We start from the raw sequence: 27,535 nt of genomic DNA, 5'->3' as shown, positions 1-27,535 counted from the left end.
TTCTCACATGATGAAAGGTCATAATTAGAACATCTCTCAAGCGCTATCTTTGAGATACTTCCGTACCCTTCTCGGGTGCCGACCACTCATCGACTACCAAGGTATATCCTCCCCGTTGTACGCCTCCCATCCAGGAACATTGATATTCTTGAAACACCCGTTACCATTCTGTTCAAGTGACTCAACAAGATCTAAAACCACATCTGCTCCTTGGGAAATAGTAAGGTCTGCGCCCTTGCCGCCCATATCACTTTGCAACCACTAGGCGGGAATCAGCAACGAGGAACGGGCATGTCCTTTTACAAAGTAAGCGAAGACTCACCCCAGGACTCAATGCGATGAAAATAAAGCTTTCATCCTTGTAGTCTAGTAAATACTGAACCATTAGGTTGTTCAGCGCCGCTTTGCTAATCTTGTAAGCTGGGCAGCGCGCGTAGGTATAATGAGCGGCTAGAATGTTCGACGCGAAGCCGCTCGAACTGGTGATTGAGAAATTAAAATGAGCAAGACTGCGATATGGGAATTAAGGATATTGGACAGGAAAACATACACATTGGCAACCTTCTTCACCTTGCTACTTTTCGTCAGAGGAATGCACTCCCGGGTTACGTTGTGAACTCCTGTGACATTGATGGAGAGCTGGAACTCGAGATCATCCCTTTGAGAGAGATTAGTAACAGGGAACGTCGGTTAGGAACAGGAAACTGACATCTGACCTACCTTTCCCTCAGTGTCAGCATGGATGCCCACGCAATTGATCAAGATATCGAGGGCACGCCCCTTCAGTGCCCCGTGGACCTCCTGCACGGCCTGTGCAACCTGCACCTTATCTGCAACATCTAACGCTATGGATGCAACAGAGCCGTTTGAATGGGATACCACCTCGCTCAAGCCCTGGCTGAGTGTCCGGGCCGTTGCAATCACGAGCCCGTCTCTTCGCTAGCCCGCGAAGCGTACTGCTTGACCAGCTCTAGGCCGAGGCCTCGCGAACAACCAGTGACGATAATAGTAGACATGATGCTAGATACTTTTGGTTCTCACACCCGATCAGGCAGTCTCTCATCTTATATACGTTCCATAGCGATCCGCAATAGAGGTCCGGGAGCAAAGCTAGGTGACCGAGACCTGACCCGAGTGAGCCATGCCAGCTATTATAGGCATCAAGGCATTAGTTAGGTAGACTCCGCCTCCCTGATACTGTTTGTTTCCCGTGGACAGCAACCAGAGATCTGCCAAAGTCTCTGGGCAGTTGCACGAAGTGCTAAATGGACGTCATTCGTCCTGCTTACAAACTTAGCCAGGGATTACTGAGCCTGATTCAGCTTATTGGTCTAAGCATAATCCAAATCGTATTATCAAGCATCCCAGATTTTCAAGTCTACACTGCCGGTCAATAACCCAGAATATACCGGGAGTGGATATACTATGCTCGGATTTCCGAATCTCCACTCCTCTCGGCCTCCCGAGCGAAACAGGAATAGCCTGACCCAATCAAGGGCAAGCCCTAGGACGAGCAGTGGGCAGCTCTGGACCCGAAATACATTGGAGTCTTTGATGACACCAGACAGGCCAGGGCTCCAAAGGTACAAATCCTTTGGCGAGGTAATGAAGCGTTAGGGCTTTGATTTATCTTTTGAGCGTATTACAAACAAGTCGGTGGCCTTCCCAAAGGTCTGTTCAGCATCTATCGCAGATACTAATTGCTTGTTGTTGAAATCACTTGGCATGAGTACCTCAATATCTCAATGATTAGTAGTTCTGGAATTCACGACTTTATGAAATGATTTACGATAGATATGGCGGATCGAGGCTGTGATGACTCGGGCTATATAACAACGCCCGCAGCTCTGGAGTACTTCGCGCCTTCCTCAGGAAGTGAACACTATTTCGGCTGCCTATTTCATTCTTCTTGACTGCTCTTTGCGAGGAGGGGACACCAGTCTGTCCGGTTACTGGCAAGGTTAAGCATCTAGAGATCAATATTCTCAGTTTACCCCCAGTTGTTAGTCGGTCGCCATGCTCACCAATATTCCAACAACCCAGGGCACAAGCGACACTTCTTTGACCGCCGTCAAAGCCATATACTAGACCTGCTGACCCCCAGCGTCTCTACCGTCTCGATACTGGGCAGCAATCTTACAAACAACGTGAATGGCTACACAGCAACAAGCATCCAGTAGCAACAGGACAAGGGCATATGTCGCCAGAAAAATAAACGGAGGCCAGGTGCCGAAGGAAGCCATATTTCCTTCCCCGGAGGCTACGGAACTGCGAAGAGATCTTCAGACAAGCCCAGTGCCTGAGTATATGTACAGGAGTATCTTCGGCAAGTCGGGTTGCTGCCCCTATGCCCAATCAGGCAGCGGAGGCAACCACCCTATGCAGACGTCTAATGTCTATGCAGGTGCAGACGCAGAATGCAGATCCTCTCCACAGATGCTACTAGCTTGGAAGTTGGAGTTGGTTGTGAGCTTGCAATATCCCATCATACATATTGGCAGTTCGGGCCGGACCCCCCGTTAAACGTTCAAGCGCAGGACTCTGGCTTAGCACTTGCTTATAACTCCACTACATCATTGCGCTATTCAATCTTGGAGAGAGGGCGATCTTATCAGATTCATTTTAAATGATCTACCCCAGTTGAACCCCTCACATCAATCTACAGATCTTGTGACCCGCCTCGAATGTCCCAGTTACCGCTCAGGCTGCAGAATAGACTATATAAACATAGCTTCCTCAGTTCTTTCTCCTATAACCTGAACAGAGAGTGGTACTCAGCCTGCGAAAAGATTGACACATATATTACGACGACCACAATCATTGCTATCTTCTCTTGGTTGCTATTCCTCGCAACAACCATCACCGCCCAAAGCCATAGCCATGCAAGTTCTGGCGACTAAATCTACGACTACATTATCGTCGGCGGCGGCACTGCCGGCCTCGCTTTGGTGAGCCGTCTATCTTTCAATCCTCAGCACCCAATCCTCATAATTGAGCCCGGGGCACCGTCTTCGACAACGAAAACGTCACCGATTTCTCCCGCCTCGCGTATACGTACGGCAGCGAGTTAGACTGGGCCTATGAGACGGCAGAGCAGGCCTTCGGTGGACGTCGCCAGGTTATGAGGGCGGGAAAGGCGCTTGGTGGGACGAGTGTCATGAATGGTGCGCTCGGCAACTGTCCATGATGGATTCAACCTTGCGAGCTGATAACTAACCTAAATGCTCAACAGGTGCCGCACACTTCCGCGCAGAACACGCCCAGGTCGATGCGGCCCAGGTCGATGCGGCCCAGGTCGATGCTTTCAACTTAGACCTTAAGAGTCCCGGGTGAGATTGGGAGGGGCTCTTCCCGTACTACGTGAAGAGCTAGACACTGCGTCTGCCTAACGAGACACAGGTCGAGGCCGGCGCACCCGTCATCGCTGAGTACCATGGGTTCGACGGGCCTGTGGAGGTCGGGTTCACGAATATCAAGAAGCAACAGGATGACATTGGGTCGATCCTCAATCAAAATCTGACTTCCATGGGCGTTTCTTGGAACCCAGACCTGAACTCAGGCGAAATGCGTGGGTTCTCATTGCATCCGTATACAGTTGACGAGAATAATGTACGCAGTGATGCGGGAAGGGCGTATTATTTGTCTATTGCTGGCAGGGAAAACCTACACTTGCTGTTGAATTCCTCTGCTACGAGAGTTATTTGAGAGGCGGGTGAGAGTGAGGATGACCTTGTTGCAGAGGGTGTCGAGGTTGATGGAGGCCGGATCATCAAGGCACGGCAAGAGATTATACTTGCTGCTGGCGCAATGCGGTCCTCTAGTCTTCTGGAGCTATCTGGGGTCGGGAATCCGTGATACTGCCACTTTTGTTAAGAAGTATACCTGTCTGCTAACGCAGCCACAGCATCCTCAACGACCACCAAATCCCCGTTTCGCTCAATCTCCCCAGCGTAGGCGAGAACCTCCAAGACCAACTGAACACTTCCTTCGTATTGCGTATCAAGACCTCGGCCAGCCCTTGTCTTTGACAGGACTAAACGACCAAAACGACGCTGAACGACGGAAACTATTCCGTGTGGATTCTACTTGGGCTTGTTGGGTGACCGTGACATCGTGGATTAAGGTGTGCAAGGTGATGATTGTTGATGTTATTTGGGCGTGTAGGGATCTCAGACTGCTATTGTGGTTTCGATCGAGGAGGCAGAGACAGACATAGAGGCAGCCGGATTGCAGATGGTAGGGCACGATGCCTCCCGTGTACGGGTAATCTTTCGACGAATCAGGCTTTGGCTGCCACCCTGCGCAGGGCTATCTCCATTACCAGCCCTGAAAATGGAGCCGGGCGAGCCGGGACAGATGTTGATTGGTAGCGGTGAGAGGTGGCGGTCGTGGGCGGCTTACCGTTGCAGGCTGGGTCTGTGAAGGTGTGTACCTGCGCCTGTCACCGCGGCTGCATTGCTCTCATAGTCAAGGGCCGATGAAGCGAGACTCAAAGCCCTCGGTGCCTTGCCAACATACAGAGGAGACGGCACTAAGTGCCGCTCGTCCTCATCCTCTGTCCTGTTTACCAGTTTCTTCTGGAAACCATCCTCGCAAGAGAAAGCGTGTGCACAACTTTGATCCTCGGTATTGCCTTCGACGTCGACCTCAACGTTCACGTCGCAGCTACTCTCGCAGTCCGAGAGAAAGGGGTCATCTGTCACCCGAATTATCAAGCGTCCTGTTCGATGATCTCCGTGATACTGCTGACGATGCTTTCAGCTGGGGAGGCCGATCTCGACCATGGACGTGATGCTGTATTTGACGGACGCGGAGAGGGAGAGGGAGACACTGAACGGCTTTCGACCCGATCCTTATCTTTTAAAGTAGGTCCTGAAAGCATCAGTGTAGGTATCCCCATGTGCACGTTCACCGCAGTCAAACCCGCCATACCCATTAACAACATCATAACCACCAGATCCACGCCCCTCCACAGGCCCATCTTCATCCACCGGTAAACTCTCAATCTCGGGCAACCACGCAAGACAAACCCCTCCAACGCCTCCAGCAACAGCGGGACCTTCTTACTCAAGTAATCGTGCGCATATCGCCTAACGCTTCATACGAGATCGCACTATAGAAGTGTAGGTATGTTCAGTAGACCGGGTTTACCTGCTCCCACAGCCAACCACAACCCCAAAAGCATTAGCAACTACTGCTTTCCAATGCGTGAAAGGAATGAAGGGAGGAAGATGGAGATGAGTATGGGGGCTGCTGCGTACCGGCTCCCTCGCACAAGCAAGAATAAACGACGAACGGGCAACGCAGCGTTTATATTGTCGCTGATGATGGAGGAGCGTATCTCCTGCCGGGCGGATCGTCATTGCGTCGGGGTAAATGGGGTGGAAGATGTGGCGGTTTCGAATAGCGAGGACTTTGCGGTGATGGAGGTTGATGCCATGGCCATGTTGGTGCCGCATGGCTATGAAAGTGTCGTAGCTAGGAAGAGAATCTGAGACGAAGATTTGGAGGACGGGAATGTAGTAAGAGTCCTTCATGTGAGTTCAGTTAGTTAACGCGTCACTGTCATGGCAACACACGCCTGGTATGGGTGTCGCGTTCAGCGGATTATCGATCCAATGAGGTAGTACCTAGTATGACCTCGTGGACTTGAAACAAGTAGGGTAGTTATGAGCTGGATACAGCTGCTAGTACCTCACAGGAATCCCATCAAAATACCTCCTCGCCAGCTCCTCCTGCTGCCTCGCCTTCTCAAGGATCCGCGCATCACTCAGAACCCCCTCACCACTAACAAACGCATCAACGAGAGCCAACGGAATCCACTCAAAATACACATTTCTCACTCCCAGCTCATAATTGCAGCTCTCCTTCCTAACCGTACTAGCAAAAGCCTCCTCTATGACTTTAATGCCCTTGACGCCGTCATTGTGCCAAGACTTCAGAATCTCATGCGGGTCATTATCCTCGTGCTTTTCGTCGTCGATGAGACCGTTCTCGCCGTTGACCTTCTCCAGCTCGCTAAGCACCACGATCTTAGCGTTTGGGGCGACGTGTTTTGCGCTTAGGACGACGGGGAGAGAGCCAGTCTTGTTGCTGACGCCTTTAGAGCGGGAGATGCGGTCTGCGCCGAGAAGGACGATGTCCACGTTTGCTGCGGCGATGGCGGATGATGCGTCGGTGTAGATATTGACGTGGAGTTTCTTGTTCTTGATTGGTGTGTTCTTGCACTGGGCTTTGAAGTTCGATAGGATGGATGACGCGATGCTCATGCCCTCGAATAACGGGCGGGACTCGAGAACGCGTAGTTCGAGCGTGTTGATGTCCAGTGAGGCGAAGGACTCCACGATACTATCGCGAATCGTGGAGCTAGCGGATAATGTGAGGATAGTGAGCTTGTCTCTCTTTTGGCCATTTGTTGTCGAAAGGAAGTTCTCCCGCACGTAGGACGCGAATGTCTCCTTCAGTAGCCCTGCACGACTCGTCCGGCCTTTCAGATGGTGATCGATGATCGTGAGCATCCTCTCCAGCTTCCAGTCTGCATTCGAATCCAACCTCCAAACCTCCTCCATCTCCTCGAGAATAGCGAGGAGGGCGTTCAGCGTCGCAGCGCCCATACTCTCCCGCCCATTCTTGACAATATGCCACGCCGCCATCTGGATGACCTCCCACCATGTTCCCCCCCTGTTTTGTTCTTCCATCGCCGGCCTCATCTGCACAAGAAACTCCCTAAACACGCCCAACGCAATACCCGTAAGCTCATGAGACCCGCTCTCACGATCACCCTTTAACCTCTCCAGTCCCGCCCGAAACACCCTCCCCGCCTTCTCATTCACGCCGACTTCGCCCTCAAGCCAAAGCCTTCTCAAACTCTCCCTGAGATGCGGAACGCCCTTCTCCTCGAACCCATCATCTCGCAAAACATGGCTCGGATCAAACCACTCCCACCCCTCATGCTCCCAGTCGATACTAATCGCGCTGTCCCGTCGCGACCCGATAGCCGTACCCTTGAGCTGAAATGCGAACGGGTGGATTGTCCATTCCCTATGCACGGACTCGTCAGTAAATGTATACGGTTGTCCGGCGCGCGAGAATGTTAATTTGTTGCTGTCCAATCCGGTTTCTTCAAAGAGCTCGCGCCAGGCGGCGCTTAGGGCGTTGGGATCGGTGCGGCTTATTGTGCCGGAGATGGGGGCGAGGAGGTGTCTACCATTTATTTGTTATCATTATCTTTGCCATTGAGTCAGGTTCTAAGAGTTGGAGGTAAGCGGGGAACATAACGTACTTATATGTATTAACCTTCTGGCTGCGCTTGAAGAGCGCGACGAGAGGGTTATCGGATTGCGAAAGCTCGTTGGGAAAATGGAATATGAAGGACGAGACGACGGATCGTTGTTCTAGGCCTTTGGAATTGGATACCGATTGCCCCGCCATGCTTGGTGTAGCTTGTTGAGTTTGGTATGGTGATCTTGATCGTGGATTGAAGCTTGAAGTGAAGTCCAGGTCCAGGTCGGCTTGTATGTATAGCAATGACGTAACTCGGTGGTGTGACTAAGTGTCTGCATAGCTCTATGGTATCCTCGACATCGCTAAGCTCCGATGGGCCTAAGAAGATTAGTTATAAGAAGACTTTATTCTGACCTGCGCATAATTGTCATCGCTAAGATGGTGCGAAAAGAGAGTGGGGTCCATACTCCCAAGGATATGATGCCGTATTATCTGTTTCTTTATACCAAATCCTAAATAACCCCACGTTCTGGTATCAAAAGCCTCTCTAAAGTCTCTAGTCTCAGGCAGTGACTGGGTGTTTATGCATGCGCAGGGTCCGAGAATTTTTTCTACATTCAACTGACCTCCAAGAAGCGGACTGGCACATGGTTAGTTAATAGGGACTGTACCATACCCATGAAGAAAAATAGGAGATGGAATTTAAGCAAGTAGCCAACTGCAAGAATCAAACCCCAAAAGGAGCTTCGCAGACGGATTCAAACCACCCGGGTTCAATAATAATAGCCAATATCATAACTCATCAGCCTCCAACACCACGTTGAAAGACCCTCTCATCCAATCATGAATCCATAAAACGCGCTTTTGGTCTTCGCAATCAAGGCATAACCACACCCTCTTGCAACGCCGGAGGCATCGTCATCGACGCCGGTGTCGACCCCTGAGTCTGCATCTGCCCCTGCTTCCTCCGCTTCATAGTAATCCTTAAAGGCTCAACATAAAAGCACAGAATCTGCTGATCGAGACAGTGTGCGCACCGCGGTTTCAGCCGGTCACATTTAACCCCCTGCGTCTGGCACGCGCGACACGGGAAGGCGTTCCATTCCTTGGGTGTATTGTCCGAGACCTCCAGCTCTCGCTCGTCGTCCACTGGCGTTGAAGGCTTTGCGACGGCCCCGGTTGGTGTTCCCGTCCGGCATGGCCAGAGCCATTTTGACAATCGGAGGATTAGACACGATTCGCGGCATGAGGTTGCGCTGCCTTGGGGTAGATTGCAGTTTCCGTCGCACTCGGCGGATCGGCGTGAGATTGTTGTGGTTGTGGTTGTGGTTGTGGTTGTCATTGTCATTCTGGGCGCGCGCGTTGTTATGGCCTAAGTAGGATATCTAGGTTAGTAGCGTCCTGATCCCATCGGTCAGAGACGTGAAATCTCACAATTTGAAAGAGTCGGCGGTCTCGGACATGCCTAACGGCGAGGGGAGTTGGCCTGTAGATATGGAGATGGAGAGTTTTGCCCGCGTCCCCATGCCAATTCAGAGCGAGTGGGAAAGAGAATAGGATCTCACAACGTCACATAGGGAAGATAATTCACATTTAACGAGGAATAAGAGTTGGAGAGAACTCGAAGGATGAATGGAGTCCAGGAATGCCAACGCACAAAGTCGCCGGCCGGCGCAGGCACGCACAGACATCGAATCCCAAGTCCAACAGCCGGCTACGTCAGGCAAACTTTGACTCGCACCTCAGCTGCCACTCGCACAATTGTGCTTACAGACTCCAAGTGTTTCCATTGGGCCAACGACAGCAAAGCGGACCGTGGACTGTGGACGGGACCAGAAAAACCCGGCTGGAGTGCAGACGGCGAGATCTGTCAAACAAGGAATGGCAGAGGGGCGGGCGAGTCTTATAGGCCGGGTGATGAGTCCGGAAGTCGGGGACATCGGACCTGGCCCCCCGCGTTGTTCTCTGCACGAATCGCAGAGTATTGCGCCGTTGGTCGGATACTTCGGAGTTATCAGTCATTCTCTCATCAAGCTGAGAATTGACTACTCGGAAATAGAGGTCTTGGTTGAAGCACACAGGTCCGACTTTGTCTTCCCATATGTAACACGGGCCTTGCGATTGGCTGTTCTGATTTGTTGGGGGAGATATCTTAGTCGCCGATCATACGACGTCATATAACGGTCCCCCAAGCCCTGTGTCCACGTACTTCAGTCATGGGCATTCGCATAGGTACATACATATGCTGTCTTCTCTAAATCCTTAGGACCTCCCCTCCCACGTCGCTCTAACTAACTCCTCAATCTTCACGAGCTTCAAATTCCCAAACCTCCCATTCAGCCACTTCTCCCTCGGAAACTCAAAGCACCTCCCAACAACAAGCCTTCCCACCAACGCCGTGATCTCCTTCATCTCCTCCTCACTATATTGCACCCCCTCCGGCTGCCTGGGAACCGTAACATCCCCGCGCATAACCCTCTCCACACTATCATACACAACATCAAATTTCCTCCCCCTCACCCTCTCCCCGATCTCGACAAGCTGATTACAGCTAACCTCATCGCCTACAACAACGCTGAACTCATCCCACTCAGCCCCATCGACGTCAAGCAACCGCGCAATGAACCGCGCCATGTCGTAGCTGTAAGTCATTCCGATAATGTCGTTCCCAGATCCTGGAATTGTCGCTGTGCAGTTGCCCATGTCCACGAGCATACTGTGCTCCTCGAGGTTGGTGTGCCCATGAGGCATGGCCCAGTAGTCCATGAAAAATCCCGGGATGACGCGCGTGAATTGGAGCGTTTTGCTTGATTTGAGGACGTTCGAGGCGTCGAGGAAGTATTTTATGCTCGGGTCTAGGGGGAGGAGGCTATAATCATTGCATTAGAAATGCCCATACTGGAGGAGAACTAGGGAGCAGGCAGGACTTACTCCTCCGTCTGAATAAAAGAGTACTCGCTTGGAATAAACCTCTTCGTTGGAGACGCATCCTCAGCAGCCTTAATGAGGTTCAATTGGGCTTCGCTGTGCTGATCCTCGTAGAGCGACAACGCCGAGATAATAGTGTAGACATTATGCGCTTCGAGATGTTTTGTTAGGCCGGCGATATCCGTGTAATCGACCTCGACCTGCTTCACGCGGGACAGGATCGGGTTATTTTCTTGTGGCTGGGCTATATTTCAATATCTGATCTTGAAGATGAGGTGGACGGGATGGGCGCAGCGTACCTTGCGCGTAAGCACAATGACTTCATGCTTGGCTTCTTGGGTGAGGACGTCGACGAGGGTCTTTCCTACGCCACCTGTGCCCCCAGCGACTGCGATGACGGGCATTTTTTGGATAGAAGAAATTACTTCTTAGATTGAGCTTTGGATATGAAATTGGAAGACGAGTGATGATATCACGGACCTCGGGATTCTTGAGCGCTCAGTGCCCCGCCATAGCTCGTATTGATCTTCAAAGGCTAGTGGAGCCTCAGGCACGAATATGAAATATAAGGCACTGAGTATCTACATAGAAGACATAGTCCACATACTGCTGCTACTTGAGTTAGTAGGGGACACAAGATCAGGGCAGCTCATTCGTGTGGGATTTTCAGGTCCTATGATTGAATTAATTGATAGTCGCCATGCGAAGTTGAGCTTATTTGGTATAGACAGATCTATCAATATGTACTGTTTGCTCTATGGGTAATGCTAGAGAAATGGAACAGGAAATACAAGTGGAAGGTTGAGCCTCCATCGCTTTTCTTAAGACATCTAATTGACACACTCAATCGGTCAATGCGTTGAATATTCGAGCCTTGAATATGAGTTGTCCGCTCTTGGTATCTTCATTTATAACGTGGCGAACTCTTTCAGGTACACGACAAGCTTGTCGATTCCGGATTCGGGGATAGCATTGTAGTTTGAGACACGGATACCTCCAACGCTTCTGTGGCCCTTCATGCCGGTAATGCCGCGCTCGGTGCCTCCCTTGAGGAAGGTCTTCTCGGACTCGTCGACGTTTCCGTGCTATTAATGGTTAGTAATTCCCGGAGGGAGAGAGATTCTGGTGTCCTACCTTGACGACCCGGAAACAGATGTTCATCCGCGAACGCACGGCCTTGTCGGGCACAATGCGGTAGACATCAGGGTACGCCTCCAGGGCCTCGTAGACCTTGTTGGCTTTTCGTTCGGCGACGACCTGCTGGCCGTCGACCTTGTCGGGGAACGCTGCGAGGAGTTTCTTAAGGACCTGACCGGCGACGTATACACTGGATAGGTTAGCACTTGATAGGCGGCGGATGGAATAGGGTAGACTTACTCGAAGATGCTAAGGGTGTTGTAGAGACTGTTGTTCTTGTGCGCGACCGAGTAGTCGAGGATAGTGGGTGCAATAGGCAGCCCGAGCTTCCGCAGGATCGTAGGCGACGCCGGAGGCGAGACAGGAGGGAGCAGGCTCTTTCTGATGATGACACCAGTAATACCAGTCATACCGAGGTTCTTCTGGGCACCGAAGTAAACGATCGAGAAGTTCTCAAAGGGTATCCGCCGTGAGAGGATGGTTGAAGAGAAGTCCCCGATGACAATTGGGTCGTCCTCCGATCCCTTGGACTCCAGGACCTTCGGGAAAGCAGGATACTCGACGCCGTCAACGGTCTCGTTCTCACAGAGGTATGTCATAGCCGCCTTGGGGCTCAGCTTCCACGTCGACTCGTCCGCGATCTTTCCGAATTTGCCGTCGTTTACTGTCCGCGCATCGCTGGCGATGTTCACGTATTCGGGGCCGAGGAGGCGGAGGGCTTCCTGGCTGGCCTTGAGAGACCATCTACATGTACATTAGTACGCGCGATGTCTGCAACTGGGTAGGGTACTTGCGATCCAGTAACGAGGTATTCCAGCTTCAGCTCGGCGTCTACCTTCTTGCGCAGCTCCGCAATGACTTCCTCCTCCGGTAGCTCGCCCTTTTCCTTTATGATCTTCTGCCGCTGCTTCTCCACCCAGATCGCTGTGAGATTGTATACCGTAGCATCAAACTGTCCCGATCCACCACCTGGTCTTCGCGTTAGCATTTGAACGAAGCTATAAACGCCGCCGAACTTGGCCGCCGTACCCTGCATGATCAAGATCTCGAACTCGGGTGGGATATCGAGGAAGCTCGCGAGGTCGGATTTCATGGTGTTAAGAATATTAGTCGCCAATTCGCTGCGATGACTGTGCTCAGCCACGCCCCTGGGTAAATAGGTCAGCGAATGCCCGTGGTTCTCAGCACAGTTCCTCTGGTTTGGAAGCTTACAATCCGGTGTCCTCATAGTTTTGGAGAGCCTCTGCGGCCGTCGCAAGCACGTCTGTGGGAAGAGCGGCGGGGCCGGCACCCAGATATGTGATGTCCTCGCGCTTCATGATTGCAATTGCTTAATTGGATGTATTTTGTTGCTGAGAGAGTTGAAGGGACAGTCGGGGAATCTTTTTCGGAGCCCCTCCCATGTGACTCACTCCGATATCGTATCACCACGTGACTGCCCCGCCTTGCCAATGAGGAGCGTCCTATATAGTACATACAGTTCCTCAGGTTATAAGTAATCTAGTATGTGGTTCTCAAGGAAGGCATAGGTACTTGATAAGAACTCGAGGTCTGTTCGTGGCTCTCAGTTGTGTGGTTGACAGGGTGGTGGCTTTCTCAATATATATATCTGCGCTCGACCACCATGGTTCGTGAGAGTGAATCATCTATCCAATTGTCCACTGCTTCCGCACAAGTTGAGCCACTTCACATTTCTCCGGTAGTTGCTCGCCCTTATCCAATATTTCCAAATATGCAAGGTGATCCAACCGATACACCACATCGCCTTTCGCAAGGTCCTCCTCAGAAGGACCCCGGATGACAGCAGCCGGCATCGGCGTCGTGGGAGCCATTGTTCTTGAAGCATCCCAGAAAAGAGCGTATAGCTGGCCATTTTCGTACTCGTCAGTGTCAGGTTCATCTCTCGCTTCACCGGCTAATCCTTCATCGTGCCTTTTGATCTCGAATGTTCCAACGATCCCATCCCCAAGGTCAACAGACATAGTGATACGCTCAAGCTGCTCTGTTGTATAAACCGCCGGTAACACCACCGCGGGGTAGTCCACCACGAACCCTTCCTCTGTCACGAGTCCAGGGGTCATATCATCGGACTTTACGTTCAGTCTCTTCGCGCCGCAGTTTCCAAACCGGTTGATCGCCCATCGCCAACCGCACTGGTGCATCCTGGGTCCCGCGAGGAAGAGCATACCCTGCGGCAGTTGCGACTCGGTCGACAGCAAGGCATGCATATGATCTTTAAACTCAAGACCTTTCAGCAATGACGTGTCCCACCCGATTAAACTTGCAAAGCAGAGCATCTCGTCTCGCTCTTTACTGGTTGATCGATACAAGGCCGCGCTGAAGGCCTCCATGATTGCGAAACACCGCTTGGCCTCGGGACTCGTAAGACTTTGCTCTGTACGCTTTACCATACGTGGATCCGGCTCCGAGATGACATTAATCCGCAGCAAGCAGAATTTCCAGTGAAAGTTGTCGGCATCTCGCATTGGGGTTCCGTATGACCTTTTGATGTTCTCAAGCTCCGATCCGTATGTATCTTTTTGCTGCGTTTCAGCTCTGGCCTGGACATCGAGAAAGCCATCGGCAAATTTGATGCAGAGATGATTGGCGAGAACACCCTCGTTCAGTGTCCAGAGTCGCCGCATCCACGCGGCCAGGCGAATGCGCATGAATGCCTGGGTATAGTCGGCGGAGGGAAACGACTGGATATCAGCATCCAGAACCAGGACACGGAAGGCTCGCTCGTAGACAGCCTTCATGGACTTGATGGCTTTCCCTCGCAACTCTTTATGTTCTTCAGCCACTGGAATGCACATTGTATCCATCCAGAACAAGAGCGAAGGGCCGTGGAATTTCTTCTTCCAGAGTTCTCTGAAAGCTAATCTGTTCATGAGGTCAATCGATTTGATCCCGGAAACCAGCTCATCGAGCAAGGAGTGGATACGCTGGAGTTGACATTGTGGGAGAGTATTTGCGGTGGGATTTCCCAGCCCATCCGACCAGACGTGCGAAAAAGCGATGTACCGCTTCCCCTCGGTGTATTTCTCCACTTCAACCTTGACATAAGGTTCCTTCTTGAGCGGTGTAATCGACAACAGCGGTACACCCCCTGTCTCAAGAATGGAGACTACATCATCCATGACTGGCCCGTAATGTTGGCAGTCACATTCGACAGTTGTATGTGGAGGAGGTGAATGTGCAGTACGGTACGTGGCTTCGTTGAGCTGCCGTGCCATGCATAGGTTCCTTGTACATTCCGAATGATCTTTCTGCCTTGCAGACGGAGGGGCTTGCAGTTGCGATATATAGTACGCTGACGCCGAGGTAAAGGTCTCTTCGACCATGGCCACTTCGCTTGTGCACCAGCCAGACTTCTGCATCCGCTGAAGCGGAAGCCATGCACAGGAGAACACTAAACCTCCAGTGGAAGAGCTGAACACCATATTCATTGCTCCAGTGGAGAAACTCCAGGCCAACCGCTGGCTCAATGCCCTGATAGAAAGATCGATCTCGGGAGAAAGCGGCCATACCGCGAGACCCGGACGCGGGTCGCCTTCGCATGTCGCTATACGGCAGAACTTGGAAACAGTCCTGAGGCATGTCTCGATTCGATGTCCGACACTCTCTGCGCCAGCCCTATTTCCACTTTGGACGGTAGATGTGATGAAATTCATGAGCTCCAGAATCTGTTCATCGAGGGAAGCAACTGTGATGGTGCCATGCTCGTAGCCCTCCTGTGGCTTGACATAGTTATGCTTCGCGCCTTTGCCAACGGGGCCAAACACTTCCCAGAGCACACCGAAGAAGAGCCAATTTTGGAGAAAGGACGCCGCATCTTCATGCTGTGAGAAGTCTCCTGCCAAGAGTCGGTTGATATCCCACCTCGAGCGCTCCGGATAGGTCAAGAAATCGTGACCATCGTAGGGTTCTCGGCTGAGACATGGGATCTGCAGTGTAGGATATGGTGAATCGGTTACACTATCTACGTGGTCCATGTCAGATGAGATATCGACAAAACTGTCTCGTTGATTTGGAGACTGAGAGCGCGGGGACGAGGATAAGAACACGGCAGGCAGGTGGGGGCGAACTAAAAGCGCCAGGATTCTCAGCTCAGCCTCTTTAGCCCAGCATCAACCTGAAACTATTCGGCCAAGCTGAGCATATTAGCTTTCTTGTAGTTGATATACACTTTGATAGGCCAGCTGAACTACACCTAGTTTGACTCCGATAGGAATGCATGTTAACCAATGGGCATCCATCAGCTCTAATGCCCCTGTGAGCCACCAACAAGTATGGCATGATATCTAGCATTATTGTCGCTTTCGCTGCCGGCGCGATCGCTTTCGGTTTTATGGTTATCTTAGATCGTCTTCTGGCCTCTTCAGCGTATCAATCTAGATCTTCCCCATAGACAAACAAGCCATCCCCCCACTACCATCACCAAACTCGTAAACCTCATGAACCTCAAATCCAACCTTCTCGAGAACCATTGTACTGGCCACATTCGCACACCTAAGCGCCGCAAACACCTTCTCCCCCTCTCCTCAAAGTCCAAAGCACGACGAGGCAGCTCCCACCACGCCGCAATAATCGCCCTCACAGCCTCCGTCGCATACCCGTTCCCCCAGGAATCCGGATGAACCATGTAACCCACGAAGCGGGACTGGATCCAGCGAGCCGACATAGTCACAGCCGATGGCCTTCTCCTTCCCCTTATCCACTGGATCATGAGCATGATCATCCTTGCGGGGGCTTATTAGAAAACAGAAATGCGCAAGCCCGGCGGACGACCCTGCGCCGTCGGGTGTAGCGAATATTTTCCGCGCAGCCACGCTTTTGTGTCGTTGATGTCAGCGTCGGGGGTGTTTGGCCACCTAGTTGCATTTATCCATTAGCTTGGAAAACATGCATGCGAAGAAAGAAAGGGCTTTTTTTTTGGGCGGGGGAGAGGCGGAATGGAATGGATGGGGAAGATAGGGTATATACTGGTGTTCTACAACCTCCGGTATTTTCCTAATCGCAAACATTCCCGCCGCGTCTCAGTCATTGCCAATGCGCAGCGGGCGGAGGATGAGTCATTCTGTGTAGAGTGGCTTTAGATCTGAGGGGTGTGGCATAATCACTGCGACTTTTAAGATGGGGATGTCGATGTCGGGGGGTGGGTTTGTCGTTATGTTGGTTGGTGGCTTTGGCGTTTGAATTGGCGATTTGATTTCTAGGAGACTAAGGTATCTTTGAAAGACTGTCAGAGACGTAAGGGACCAGATACGAGCGTCGAAAGTGAGCACTTCGCAAAGGCAAATGTCTGTCAAACACTTGCTGACTGCATGTACAGAAGGCCAGATCATCACATCCGCCAAGACCCAATCTCAGGTTCAACAGTGTACTAGTATTCGATATAGCAAGTGGAATGTCTTCATAGAGATGCCTCCCTAAATGGCCGAACGTGCCTATCTAATCCGATTGCTTCGGATAAGTTGAAAACGGGGGCGGCGTGCTTCACCGGCTTGCTACCTAGACAGGCGCGTATGCATCAATGTTAGTGGAATGCAAGCAGAGGGTGATAATGTTCCGAAAAATGATATTAGATAAATCCCAGTGACTATTATTGTGTCCTCAGCCAAGCCTTAACATTTTCCGGTGTAGGTATTATGTGAGAAGGGAGTACTAGCCCGTCCGCGCCATACGTCTGTTGCCCCGATACCCTAGTAGCTCGTGTGCCTACGCCATTTCTTCGGGGTGCCAAACGCGAGCCATCTTGGTCTTGCGGTGCCCCTTCGTCATTTCGGCTAGAAGGCCCGTACGGAGGATCAAGGACAGTGTTCTCTGGAGCGTGTCTCTTGTTGTGGTCTATCGGTTTCTTGCCTCGGGGATCGTCTTGTGACGACGTTGGCGTAAGCGGTTCATTTGATATTCGCCCAGCGCGGGGGCGATGCTGTTTCTTGGGGGGCCCAAATAGAGCTGTGGGCACGTATATACCCCCAGGTTCTGATCGGTTCTCGGATCCGTCATCCGCCCTTAGTTGCAGTTGGATTGAACCTTGCGAGGGATTTGCAACAGTTGGCTGATTTTGGGGAAATGCTTCGTTGATGCTGACATATGAGGCCTCTGAGTTCGAGAGGACGTGAACAGGATACGAAGTGGGCGCAGTGGCCGGTGATGGCGTTGGTAAGACAAGCCGGTTAGGTCTCGGGTTGAGTTCTTTGCTAGGGGATTCGGATACAACCCGGCTGTTACCTGGGCTGTCTGGGTCTGTTGGGGGAGTGGGTGGGGCCCTAGGGGGAGGTGAGGGCGGCGGGGATGGATCAGAAGAATCGTCGGCAGCTCCTGGCCTTGGGATTCTCTTAATCTCCTCTCTCGTAACCCTGCGGATTTCCTGCAGTAGATTGACCTTGTCTTTGTTGATCATCTCCGTCAAATTAGCTCTCTGAGCTTTTACAATGCATTCTAGTTCCTTCAATTGGGCGTTCAATGTCCTTTCCAGACAATCCCTATATCGCCTTGTTAGCTCGTCTTTCCTGGCGGTTGTATAACCACAGCACTTACACCTGGACCTTGGTAGCAGCAGACTTCTGGAGCATGTATAGTTTTGCAGCAATCTGCAGTTGCACCAAATTCATGAAGAAGGCCATGAGCGCTGTGAGGAGGTTCATCTCCTCGTATAGAGGCCGCAATGCCTCCCTTGCCTGCATGAACCATCTCCATCTCGTTTGAAGGTTTGTCCACAAAGAAACAGTCCTCCTCTTCAATATCGGGTTTAGGATTTCGAGAATGTCCAGAATCTTGCCCTCAATATTCTGTGCGTGTTTAATGATATCCCTATAAAACGCCTTGTACTCTCGAAGGTCGACAGAAAACTCCTCAATTCGAAAGACATCCTCCATCGTCTGTTTGAAGAAACACCATAGTTCTCGTATTCGCTTCGTGCGCTTCTTCACCTGTCTGATGTCCTTTTGGGCATATTTGATGATCTTGTACGCTTTACTCAGCTGCTTACACGCTGAGGAGAAACTTCCAATTAGTTGGTCGCATGCTGCAATGGTCCCAATGACATCTGCCATCTCCACTGGATAGTAGAACAGGTTCGTGGCCTAAAGGAGAAAAGGAATGGTACATCAGGATGGAGAGGTTGAGAGCGGTTTGTGCCAGACCAGAAAACCATACTGACGGTGAGGAACCTTCCTTGTATTTGATGAATGGCGCAAGGCTACTCCAGGCTCTTCCAGGGTCGGCTGTGCAAGGCTTTCTCAATCTAGCAGCCTTGTGAGTGGAAGACGGCGCGAGGCTGAAAGTGAAGGGATGCGCTGTTCTACCCCGCACAATGCGGCAAAAACCCAGAATATAGCAGCCTCGATTGCCTGGATCTAGAAGTTCACAAAGCAACTGAGCCAATACGAGACCAAAAGTAGTAGAATCTCCAATTATATCCACATTCCAAGGTTACGCGAACGACCGATGAGGTAGAAAGCGAGGGAAGAAACAGTCATGTCCGGCTTACTTCCTTACAAAGTACACCGGCTTAGTTGCGGTAGCAGAAAGGTTGAGCATACCACTTATAATGCTACTGAGGGCCGATGATTCTCTTCAGGGCATGCTACAGCTCCGCTTCTCGATTTATAATTCAGTATACTCTTCCAGGAAACCGGAGCAACTGCTCATCTGCAATTGCGGCAGCGAAGAGTATCCTCAAACAGAGAAAGTGGAAACCAACCCCAACCCTATCGCCGGAGGTGCGATATAATTTGGATGTCTTGAGTTAAGACAGAAATGTAAACGCTCCCCTGTCGTCTCTAAACTCGAGCCTCAGCTTAGGGATCTTGAAAGAGTCACCGGTATACCATTCCCAAATAGCCAAGTCTCGTCCTTCCCGCCACCTGCGACAGTAGCTTGGACTCGAGTCATGATCAGTTCGTCACCACCGGTCAATTTCAGGTTTTGCACATGGCTTCTACGTTGATGATACGGACATTGAAGAGCACCATCCTGCAACATTTTTGACGTTGTCTGCGATCTCGATGAGGAAGTCGTGTAGATGCTTTAGTCGACGGAGGATGTGGAGCATGTTTGCCGGCCAGGCTATACAGGGGGAAGGCTGGCCGTGCATTTCTTGCGGATTGGATCAGTGTAAAGGTTTCTCTCACGGTCGAGGTGGGTTTGCGGCCTCGAAAGCTTGTTTACTGGAACTTTTATGATGCAGGATCAGGCACTGATTAAACTGAATCTAGTATAAGCCACCTGCATGAGCCTTTCCCAATCGACTTTTGTTGCATTTGATCATTCACTGCAAGTGCAGGATACCGCCGAGCCTTTTCCTTCCAGAAGAAGGTATATGGCCCGCTGATGTTGGCCAAGAGCTGACGCCGATCCAGTGCGGGGGTTCGCTGTCATACTACCTGTACTCGCGCCTATAAACCACCCATTCCAGCATTCGTTCTTCTCCGTTGTTTTTTCTGAGTATCAAATTCCACAAAATGGCCCAAATTGACATACCAGTGAAGCCACTGCCCGTCCCGGAAGCCAACAAGAATGAACCGGGCATTTCCCTTCTCCCGCCTCTGTCCCACAGAGGCCATGGTCCTGGCATCATTATGATGGTCCCAGATGATGCTCCAACTCCGCTTACGATTGATAATGACATTCCTTCGCCTGCCCTGAAGTGGGCTGAAGAAGGTTATACCGTCCTTGAGCTTCGAGAGTCGGTAGTTGAACGGGGCTCCGCGGTAGAGATTGCGCTGGAGGGCCTCCGTGAGCGCGAGGAATGCTCACCGAAGGAGGTTGTCGGCCTGATTGGTATTCACCTTACTTCTTCATGCCCCCTTTGCCTAGTGGGCTAGCTAAGCCTGATTACAGTATACGGGGCGGGATTATGGAGAAAAGTCCAGTATTCCCCCGCCTTGGGCGAGATTACTGCAGCGGCGATCTACGCAACTGTATCGGATTTCGCTGAGACAGCAACAAGTACTATTCCTACCATCCAGCATCTTGCCGGGCGTGCAAGTACGAAGCTGCTGAGAGAAAGAGCAACAATGCAATATGGCTACCCAAAGATGGAAACCGATCTGTTTGGTCTCCCGGGCCATGCGCAGTTCGATTACGCCTCAGAAGCAGTTTCACACACCCGAAATTTGCAGTTCTTCAAAAAGCACATGGATGGTCCCTACTTTGACCTTGAGGCTATATGGGAGGAACACCAGTACTTCGAATTTGCTCATCGCTCTGTCGAGCATACAATGAGCACGATGGTTCAGGAGCCTTATGTTAATCATATTCCGACCGTGAGTCTGCCACCCATAGTCTGACTGTGCCTTAGAGCTTTACTTCTCTTTTTTACTGACCTTGTTAAGATGACCGGCGGAATCGGCCGCGAGAATCTCACCAACTTCTACCGTGCCCACTTTATTTTCTGTAATCCCGCTGATACCGAGAGCCAACTTATCAGTCGGACAGTAGGGATTGATCGTGTCGTTGACGAGTGTATCATGACTCTGACGCACGATTGTGAGATTGATTATCTGTAAGACTCCCATCCTTTCTCGATTCAATTCATCGGATTTGGCCATGGAGCTCACCTACTGCGCCCCCTTCAGTCTGCCAGGTATCCCTCCAACGGGCAAAAAACTTGATATTCCATACACGGCCGTCGTAAACATCCGTGGAGACCGGCTCTACCACGAACATCTCATGTGGGACCAGGCAAGCGTTCTCAGACAGTTAGGGTTGTTGCCGGAGTATCTCCCCTATCCGTACCCGCTTCCGACAAGTAATACATCGAACACAAGGAAGACTTTGGAAGTCAAAGCTCCTGTTCTAGGCGCTGAAGTGGCAGCCAAAGTTCGTGATAAGAATGCGGTTCCCTCGAATGGGCTCTTGGTTGGGACGGGGTTGCGGGAGGTGTGATTGCTTGCCGGGCACTTTGAATATCACAATACATCAAATTGAAATAGTATGCTTTCCATTGTCTGCGACCGATGTAGGATCTAGCAGGATCTACGAATGACCAAGATGCTGTTGTGGTTGCACCTAGGGCTTGGTCCTTGTGGAGGCCAAATGAACCGTGAAATTAGCGCCGACTAGCGGGGATCCCCTGTGCTCATCTCTACAACGTAGCCATCGTTCTAGCTCTCTTTTTATAGTCGCAGTCCCCAGGAACACTTAGTAGGTATCAGTTTCACAAAGTCAATTCTGACAAGATGGCAACTACTACAATAACCAAGACCGCTCCTCCCTTGCCCTTCCTCGAAAGCATCGACCGTACCCGGTGGCGCATGAAGAACGACAACGGCCGACATACATGGCACTACCTCGAAGACGACGAAACCGCGCACAACTGGCCGCAGAGTCTAGCGGATAAGTACTATTTAGGGCTTCCTCTGGTATACCTCCATTCCCCCGCTCCTCCATCCAGCATAGTGAACAGCACCAACCAGGCATCTCCCAGAACCAACCGACCCTGCCCAAACCCGTCACCCCCCTCGATTCCGTCCGTAACGGCTTCACATTCTTCTCAACTCTCCAACTCCCCCCAGGCCACTGGGGCTGCGAATACGGCGGACCGATGTTCGTCCTCCCTGGTATAATAATCGCCTGGGTGGTAACAAACACGCCTATCCCGTCCGCGTACCGCACCGAGATAAGGAACTATCTCTTAGCGCGTGCTCTTCCCAATGGAGGATGGGGTCTGCATGTTGAAGGGGAGAGTACAGTCTTTGGGACAACGTTGAATTATACAGCGCTTCGACTACTCGGCGTGGACGCGGAAGATTCAGTGATGATTAAAGCACGCGGGTTATTGCACAGTCTCGGCGGCGCGGTGAACGCGCCGCACTGGGCGAAGTTCTGGCTTGCGGTGTTGGGAGTTGCCCATTGGGACATTGTAAACCCTGTTCCGCCTGAGACGTGGCTACTGCCGGACTGGGTGCCGCTTGCGCCGTGGCGGTGGTGGGTGCATATGAGGCAGGTGTTCCTGCCCATGTCGTTTATTTGGTCGAGACGGTGGACGATGCCGGAGAGTGAGGTGGTAAGGGAGCTAAGGCAGGAGTTGTTTACCGAGCCGTGGGAGGGGATCGAGTGGTTGAGGTATAGGAATGCCATTGCCGATGTGGATAATTACCACCCGAAGAGTTGGGTGTTGAATATGGCGAATTTTCTACTTGCTGACGTTTGGTGTCCGTATTTCCGGCCTAGGGCGTTGGCGAGACGCGCTGAGGAGTGGATTGGGAAGTTGGTTGATATGGAGGATGCGAATTCAGATTATGCGGATTTGGCGAGTGTTAATGGGCCATTGAATATGATTGTTTGTTATATTCGGGATGGGCCTGATGCGTACTCTGTGCGCAGGCATCGAGAAAGACTGGAGGATTTCCTATGGGTGAACAGTGAGGGTATGCTGGCGAATGGAACGAATGGGGTGATGTGTTGGGATACAGCATTTGCCATCCAGGCCGCGCATGCCGCTGGTCTTGCTGAGGATCTACGCTGGAAGCCGATGCTAACTCGAGCCCTTGAGTTCCTTGATAACCAGCAAATAAGGGAAGATTGTGTGGATGCCAACCTGTGCTATAGATCTCGGCGCAAAGGTGGCTGGACATTCAGCAACAGGGACCAGGGATACCCCGTCAGCGACTGCATCTCTGAGGCACTCAAATCAGTCATCCTCCTCCAAAAGACGCCAGGGTACCCCCAGTTACTCAGCGACCAACGCATCTTCGACGCAATCGATATCCTCCTGACATACCAGAACCCATCAGGCGGATGCTCATCGTACGAACCAACAAGAGGAAGCAAGTACCTGGAACTCTTCAACGCAGCGGAAGTCTTCGGCGGGATTATGGTCGAATACGATTACCCCGAGTGCACGACTGCAGTCCTTACCGCAATATCCCTATTCACCAAGTACTGGCCAGAATATCGACCCGATGAAATCCAGACTTTCATCCGCCGCGCCTTGAAGTATATCAAGGACGTCCAGCGACCAGACGGAAGCTGGTATGGGAACTGGGGAGTCTGCTTCACGTACGGGACAATGTTCGCGCTCGAAAGCCTCGCGTCTGTAGGCGAGACATACGCAAATAGTTCTGCCGTCCAGCGCGCCTGCGACTTCCTCGTCTCCAAACAACGAGATGACGGAGGATGGTCGGAGAGTTTCGAGGTACGTCCGTCCCTACCCAACACCTAACCCTAAGCTCCTACTAAGAATTGCCCCAGAGCTGTGAAAAAGCAACCTACATCGAACACCCCAGCGGCTCCCAAGTAGTCCAAACCTCCTTCGCTTTGATCGGACTCATGAAAGCCGAATACCCCGATCTCCACCCGATCAAGCGCGGTATAAGACTGGTTATGGCCCGCCAGCAGCCGAACGGCGAGTGGCTGCCCGAGGCCATCGAGGGGATCTTTAACAAGAGCTGCGCGATTACGTATCCGAACTATAAGTTTATTTTCACGACGATGGCGTTGGGGGTTTTTGCTGGGCGGTATGGGGATTGTGGACTATAGGGGTGAAGTATAGGGAGCGCACTATATTAACCAGACCAGCATAGAGGAAAGGGTGTCAATGCCACGCCGAAGCTCAATATTCAAAGCCAATGTTGCTCGTCCGATACTAGTAAATGGAACGGAATGACTCAGTGCCAATGACAGCATCTCTGTACCCTGAACTCATTCGGACCGAGGCACTTATCTATTCCCAACGGCGCTAGTGGCGCCCCCACATTGGAGGTCCACCTAGGGTTAAAAAAATGAGTCGCCGTCGCTGACACCGTTGTAAGCAAGCAATGACGCAGCTTACGCCCTGATCGACCGGTAGACTATACTGGTCAACTGAAGTACCGAACGGTGTCAGTTGGGCTGACCCGAAAAATGCGGAGTAGAGGAAGGAAAGACTCGTTCCGATCTCATGCCACTTTCTAAGCACGAAATACGGTATGGTGATTGGACAGATCAAGGATGACTCGCAGCGTAAACTCGAAAGTCTGGCATTGCCTATCGAGATACGTTCGAGGTTGCTTGCTATAGGATGTCAAACGTAGAAGGACCGTTGTTGGGGGGAGAAAGGGGGGGGGGGGGTGTGTTTACGATGCGTGTATCGTATATCACGTTTGACCGAGGGTACTGTTGTAGCGTGAGGTCTCTAGTCTACTTATTTCTATATCAGATCTATCCAGACCCGGCTCGGAGAGCTACGGCAACTGCGCTTCATCAGATGGATCTCTACTACTTACAATCTTCCAGATTTCAAAATCATATTTTCTATCTGTATGTCGGACACTGCTGAACGGACCCGCGAAGAGCGAGAGCACGATGAACGTTAACTGCGACAATGGGAATGATTACCGAATTTACGACATTAATTGACTCTATCCTCCATAACCAGGATGGCAACGGCACCTCCAGCCCTCTGGTCTCACTTTCCATCCTCGTGACGAGCTTCTTGCTCTTCAACCTCGTCTTCCTCATCACCTACCTAACAATCATATACCCCTACTTCTACAGTCCCTTCCGCCACTTACCACGACCAAAAGTACGTAAAGATAATCCTTATCCCCTCCCCTTCGCTGTCTCCTTTCACCCTGATCTAACTTACACAGGGCGAGATCCCCCTGCTAGGCCAATCCACAACCCCTTACACAAAACCCCTCGGCTCAGCATACCTCATTTGGCTAAAATCCATCCCCAACACTGGCCTGATAACATACCGAAGCATCTTCAACCAAGATCGACTCCTACTCACATCACCAAAGGCAATCGCCGACGTCCTGGTACATAATACGTATGCGTATACGAAACACCCAGCCGAGAGGTCTGTTATCGGGCGGTTCCTGGGTGATGGGCTGACGATTTCAGAGGGGGAGGTGCATAGGTTCCAGAGGAGGAAGTCGGGGCCTGTTTATGGGGCCAGAAATGTTAAGGGTTTTTATGGGGTGTTTTGGGGGAAGGGGGTTGAGTTTGTGGGAAGAATTGAGGGGCACCTTCAAAGGAACAGCAACAGCAACGGTTATGCCGTGGGTTGGGGAAGAAAAGGATTATGGGGTATCGAGGAGATAGGACAGTGGGCGACAAGAACGACAATGGACATTATTGGTCTTGCCGCATTAGAGAAGGACTTTGGCTGTCTGAGTGGCGATGGTGTGAATGGTGACCTCTTCAAGGCATATCAAGAGATCTTCACCTGGGCCCCGGAGAAAGAGCTATTCATGGCGCTGAACAGAATTTTGCCTAGGACGGTTGTATCGTGGCTCCCGTGGTGGGTGAATGAGAGGATTGATGTTACGAGTGCGACGCTGAGAAGCGCTTGCCGGGCCCTTGTACGGGAGAGGATGGAGGACTTCAGAAGGACAGGCGGACAGGGCGAGGATTTGATGTCGATCATGATGAGAAGTGGTGGGTGGGAGGCTGAGGAGCTGGTTGAGCAGTTGCTCACCATCATCGCTGCTGGGTACGAATGTCCTTCTAAAGATCAAGCTATCAAACCAGGGTTAATTGATAACTACCAGTCACGAAACCTCAGCATCGGCATTCACCTGGACATGCTACCTCCTCGCCCAGCATGCAACCGCCCAAGATCGCCTCCGAGCTGAACTCCGCACAGTGATACCCCCCTTACTCACTCAAACCCCAGCACCAAACCCCGAAACCCTCTCCACAACTCTAGAATCCCTCGTCTATCTCAACGCCACCATAAACGAAACCCTCCGCCTAATCCCCCCAGTCCCCTTAATCCGACGCGTCTCAAAACACCCCACAACAATCCTCAACCACTCAATCCCCGCAAACACGCACGTCCTCATCTCGCCATACGCTATAAATCGCAGCCCCGAGTTGTGGGGTCCTGATGCTGAGCAGTTCAAGCCGGAGCGGTGGATTGATCCTGAGACGGCGAGAGTGAATAATCATGGCGGGGCGGTGAGTAGTTATGCGAATTTGACTTTCTCGCATGGTCAGAGGAGTTGTATTGGGCAGGGGTTTGCGAGGGCGGAGTTGAGGGCTCTGCTTGCGGTCTTTGTAAACAGGTTTAGGGTTCAGCTTCACGAGCCTGCTGAGAGTGTTGTGCCTGTTGGGATTGTTTCTGTCAGGCCCAGGGGCGGACTGCGGTTGAGGATTGAGAGGGTTGGTGAGAAGTAAGCATAAGGTGTGGTTCTATATCCGCCGTCTGGAGATTCGAGGCCCTTCCCAGAATACATCCTTTGCATAGTTCAAAAGATCCTATGGTCAAGTAAGTATAGTACTAGGAAATCAAGAACCGTGGCTCAAAAGGCTGTGACAACAAACAAGAGATTATCAACGGGGGAGGGAAATGGCAAGATAGTGGTGTGGCACGAGGAAATTCCAGTCCAGAAAGCGTGGAGGCGCGTAGCCATAGAATTCGCAATAGACTTTAAGGTAATCCTCCAGATTGGAATCGTAGTAACCGTTGGCGCGCACAGCCTGTGTTCATATTAGGAGTGCTAAGCATTTGTCAAAGAGGGCGGCCATCTTGAAAGGCTCGGCACTTGAAAAAAGGAATCTCAGATTTGATGCTGCTACGATTGTTAACATGGTGCCCTCCTCCACGGAAGGGCAATTCTCGGGATGATCGCCGTTGAATATGGTCAAAACGCCCTGTCCAACTGCGATTGAATGGGCATCGGGCCTTACGGCCTGGACGTAGAATGACAGAGAATGCACGGTCGTCAAATACCAGCTACCATGGCGGCTAGCGATTGGTTATGTTTGAGGAGAATGCAAGGTGCCTGTGTCGTTTGCGGCCCCCAGTGATTAGCAATAGGCTAGTATACAACAAGCATAAGTGCAAACGGCCACCGGCAAGTTTCTGCGCGAGAGGTCCAAGACAATTTCTATTTTCGCCGAACCCGATTGGCCTCAATCCCTGCATGTGTCTCAGTTATTTCCTTGTTTTTTATGCCGCGTGCGCCTGCGCCTGCGGCTGCGATATGAAGGATCCCACAATAACCAGATGGGGCTCTATTCAATAGTAGTGCATCGGGGCTTGCCTTCTTGACAGAAGCCATGGGATAATCCTGATAACTATATCGGGGTCTTATAACTTTCCGGGACAAACTAAGCTTTAGCCGGTTGGGGTCTGCAGCCCAAGAGTGCCAATGTCCCAATAACTTGAAATCGAAGGACCTATCGCTATGGCGTTCGATAAAGTCGAGACTTTTTTTTTTTTTTTTTTTTTTTTTTTTTTTTTTTTTTTTTTTTTTTTTTTTTTTTTTTTTTTTTTTTTTTTTTTTTTTTTTTTTTTTTTTTT

At 51.3% G+C, this 27,535-nt stretch overlaps 9 protein-coding genes across 9 annotated transcripts; 4 read left to right on the top strand and 5 right to left on the bottom strand.

Moving 5' to 3' along the window:
• Nucleotides 1-93: 93 nt before the first annotated feature.
• Nucleotides 94-740, bottom strand: BDV17DRAFT_293978 (uncharacterized protein; the record flags this gene model as incomplete). The annotated part of the gene is made up of 4 exons (XM_073762740.1): nt 94-261; nt 323-479; nt 551-658; nt 721-740. 4 exons carry the CDS (start codon nt 738-740, stop codon nt 94-96), a joined length of 453 nt encoding a protein of 150 aa, XP_073612832.1.
• A 2,664-nt stretch (nt 741-3,404) lies between these two features.
• Nucleotides 3,405-4,346, top strand: BDV17DRAFT_163697 (uncharacterized protein). The gene has a single exon (XM_073754708.1). The coding sequence runs from the start codon at nt 3,725-3,727 to the stop codon at nt 4,214-4,216; it is 492 nt and encodes a 163-aa protein (XP_073612831.1). The 5' UTR covers nt 3,405-3,724; the 3' UTR covers nt 4,217-4,346.
• Nucleotides 4,347-5,687: 1,341 nt separating this feature from the next.
• Nucleotides 5,688-7,431, bottom strand: BDV17DRAFT_283599 (translation initiation factor eIF-2B subunit family protein; the record flags this gene model as incomplete). Its single annotated transcript, XM_073760386.1, has 2 exons — nt 5,688-7,203; nt 7,283-7,431. 2 exons carry the CDS (start codon nt 7,429-7,431, stop codon nt 5,688-5,690), a joined length of 1,665 nt encoding a protein of 554 aa, XP_073612830.1.
• A 345-nt stretch (nt 7,432-7,776) lies between these two features.
• On the bottom strand, nt 7,777-8,743 carry BDV17DRAFT_163680 (uncharacterized protein). Its single transcript, XM_073754707.1, has 2 exons — nt 8,659-8,743; nt 7,777-8,596 (listed from the first exon to the last, which is right to left on the bottom strand). Exon 2 carries the CDS (start codon nt 8,570-8,572, stop codon nt 8,102-8,104), a length of 471 nt encoding a protein of 156 aa, XP_073612829.1. The 5' UTR covers nt 8,573-8,596; nt 8,659-8,743; the 3' UTR covers nt 7,777-8,101.
• A 743-nt stretch (nt 8,744-9,486) lies between these two features.
• On the bottom strand, nt 9,487-12,608 carry BDV17DRAFT_283598 (O-phospho-L-serine:2-oxoglutarate transaminase; the record flags this gene model as incomplete). The annotated part of the gene is made up of 10 exons (XM_073760385.1): nt 9,487-10,093; nt 10,156-10,391; nt 10,452-10,576; nt 10,760-10,761; nt 11,089-11,237; nt 11,287-11,479; nt 11,530-12,033; nt 12,084-12,258; nt 12,319-12,437; nt 12,502-12,608. 10 exons carry the CDS (start codon nt 12,606-12,608, stop codon nt 9,487-9,489), a joined length of 2,217 nt encoding a protein of 738 aa, XP_073612828.1.
• Nucleotides 12,609-12,726: 118 nt separating this feature from the next.
• BDV17DRAFT_163657 (uncharacterized protein) lies at nt 12,727-15,344 on the bottom strand. Its single transcript, XM_073754706.1, has one exon. The coding sequence runs from the start codon at nt 15,282-15,284 to the stop codon at nt 12,936-12,938; it is 2,349 nt and encodes a 782-aa protein (XP_073612827.1). The 5' UTR covers nt 15,285-15,344; the 3' UTR covers nt 12,727-12,935.
• A 4,234-nt stretch (nt 15,345-19,578) lies between these two features.
• BDV17DRAFT_299919 (uncharacterized protein) lies at nt 19,579-21,186 on the top strand (the record flags this gene model as incomplete). The annotated part of the gene is made up of 4 exons (XM_073763977.1): nt 19,579-20,079; nt 20,140-20,564; nt 20,634-20,803; nt 20,877-21,186. Exons 1-4 carry the CDS (start codon nt 19,761-19,763, stop codon nt 21,184-21,186), a joined length of 1,224 nt encoding a protein of 407 aa, XP_073612826.1. The 5' UTR covers nt 19,579-19,760.
• Nucleotides 21,187-21,479: 293 nt separating this feature from the next.
• On the top strand, nt 21,480-23,828 carry BDV17DRAFT_299917 (terpene cyclase/mutase family protein; the record flags this gene model as incomplete). The annotated part of the gene is made up of 3 exons (XM_073763976.1): nt 21,480-21,662; nt 21,728-23,437; nt 23,494-23,828. 3 exons carry the CDS (start codon nt 21,480-21,482, stop codon nt 23,779-23,781), a joined length of 2,181 nt encoding a protein of 726 aa, XP_073612825.1. The 3' UTR covers nt 23,782-23,828.
• A 776-nt stretch (nt 23,829-24,604) lies between these two features.
• Nucleotides 24,605-26,406, top strand: BDV17DRAFT_299916 (cytochrome P450; the record flags this gene model as incomplete). Its single annotated transcript, XM_073763975.1, has 3 exons — nt 24,605-24,805; nt 24,873-25,720; nt 25,779-26,406. 3 exons carry the CDS (start codon nt 24,605-24,607, stop codon nt 26,404-26,406), a joined length of 1,677 nt encoding a protein of 558 aa, XP_073612824.1.
• Between the last annotated feature and the right edge of the window lie 1,129 nt (nt 26,407-27,535).

The sequence above is a fragment of the Aspergillus undulatus genome (genome assembly GCF_047715775.1).
Source record: "Aspergillus undulatus strain CBS 261.88 unplaced genomic scaffold BDV17scaffold_47, whole genome shotgun sequence".
Classification (NCBI taxonomy): Eukaryota; Fungi; Ascomycota; class Eurotiomycetes; order Eurotiales; family Aspergillaceae; genus Aspergillus; species Aspergillus undulatus.
This window is presented reverse-complemented; position numbering and strand designations above follow the sequence as displayed.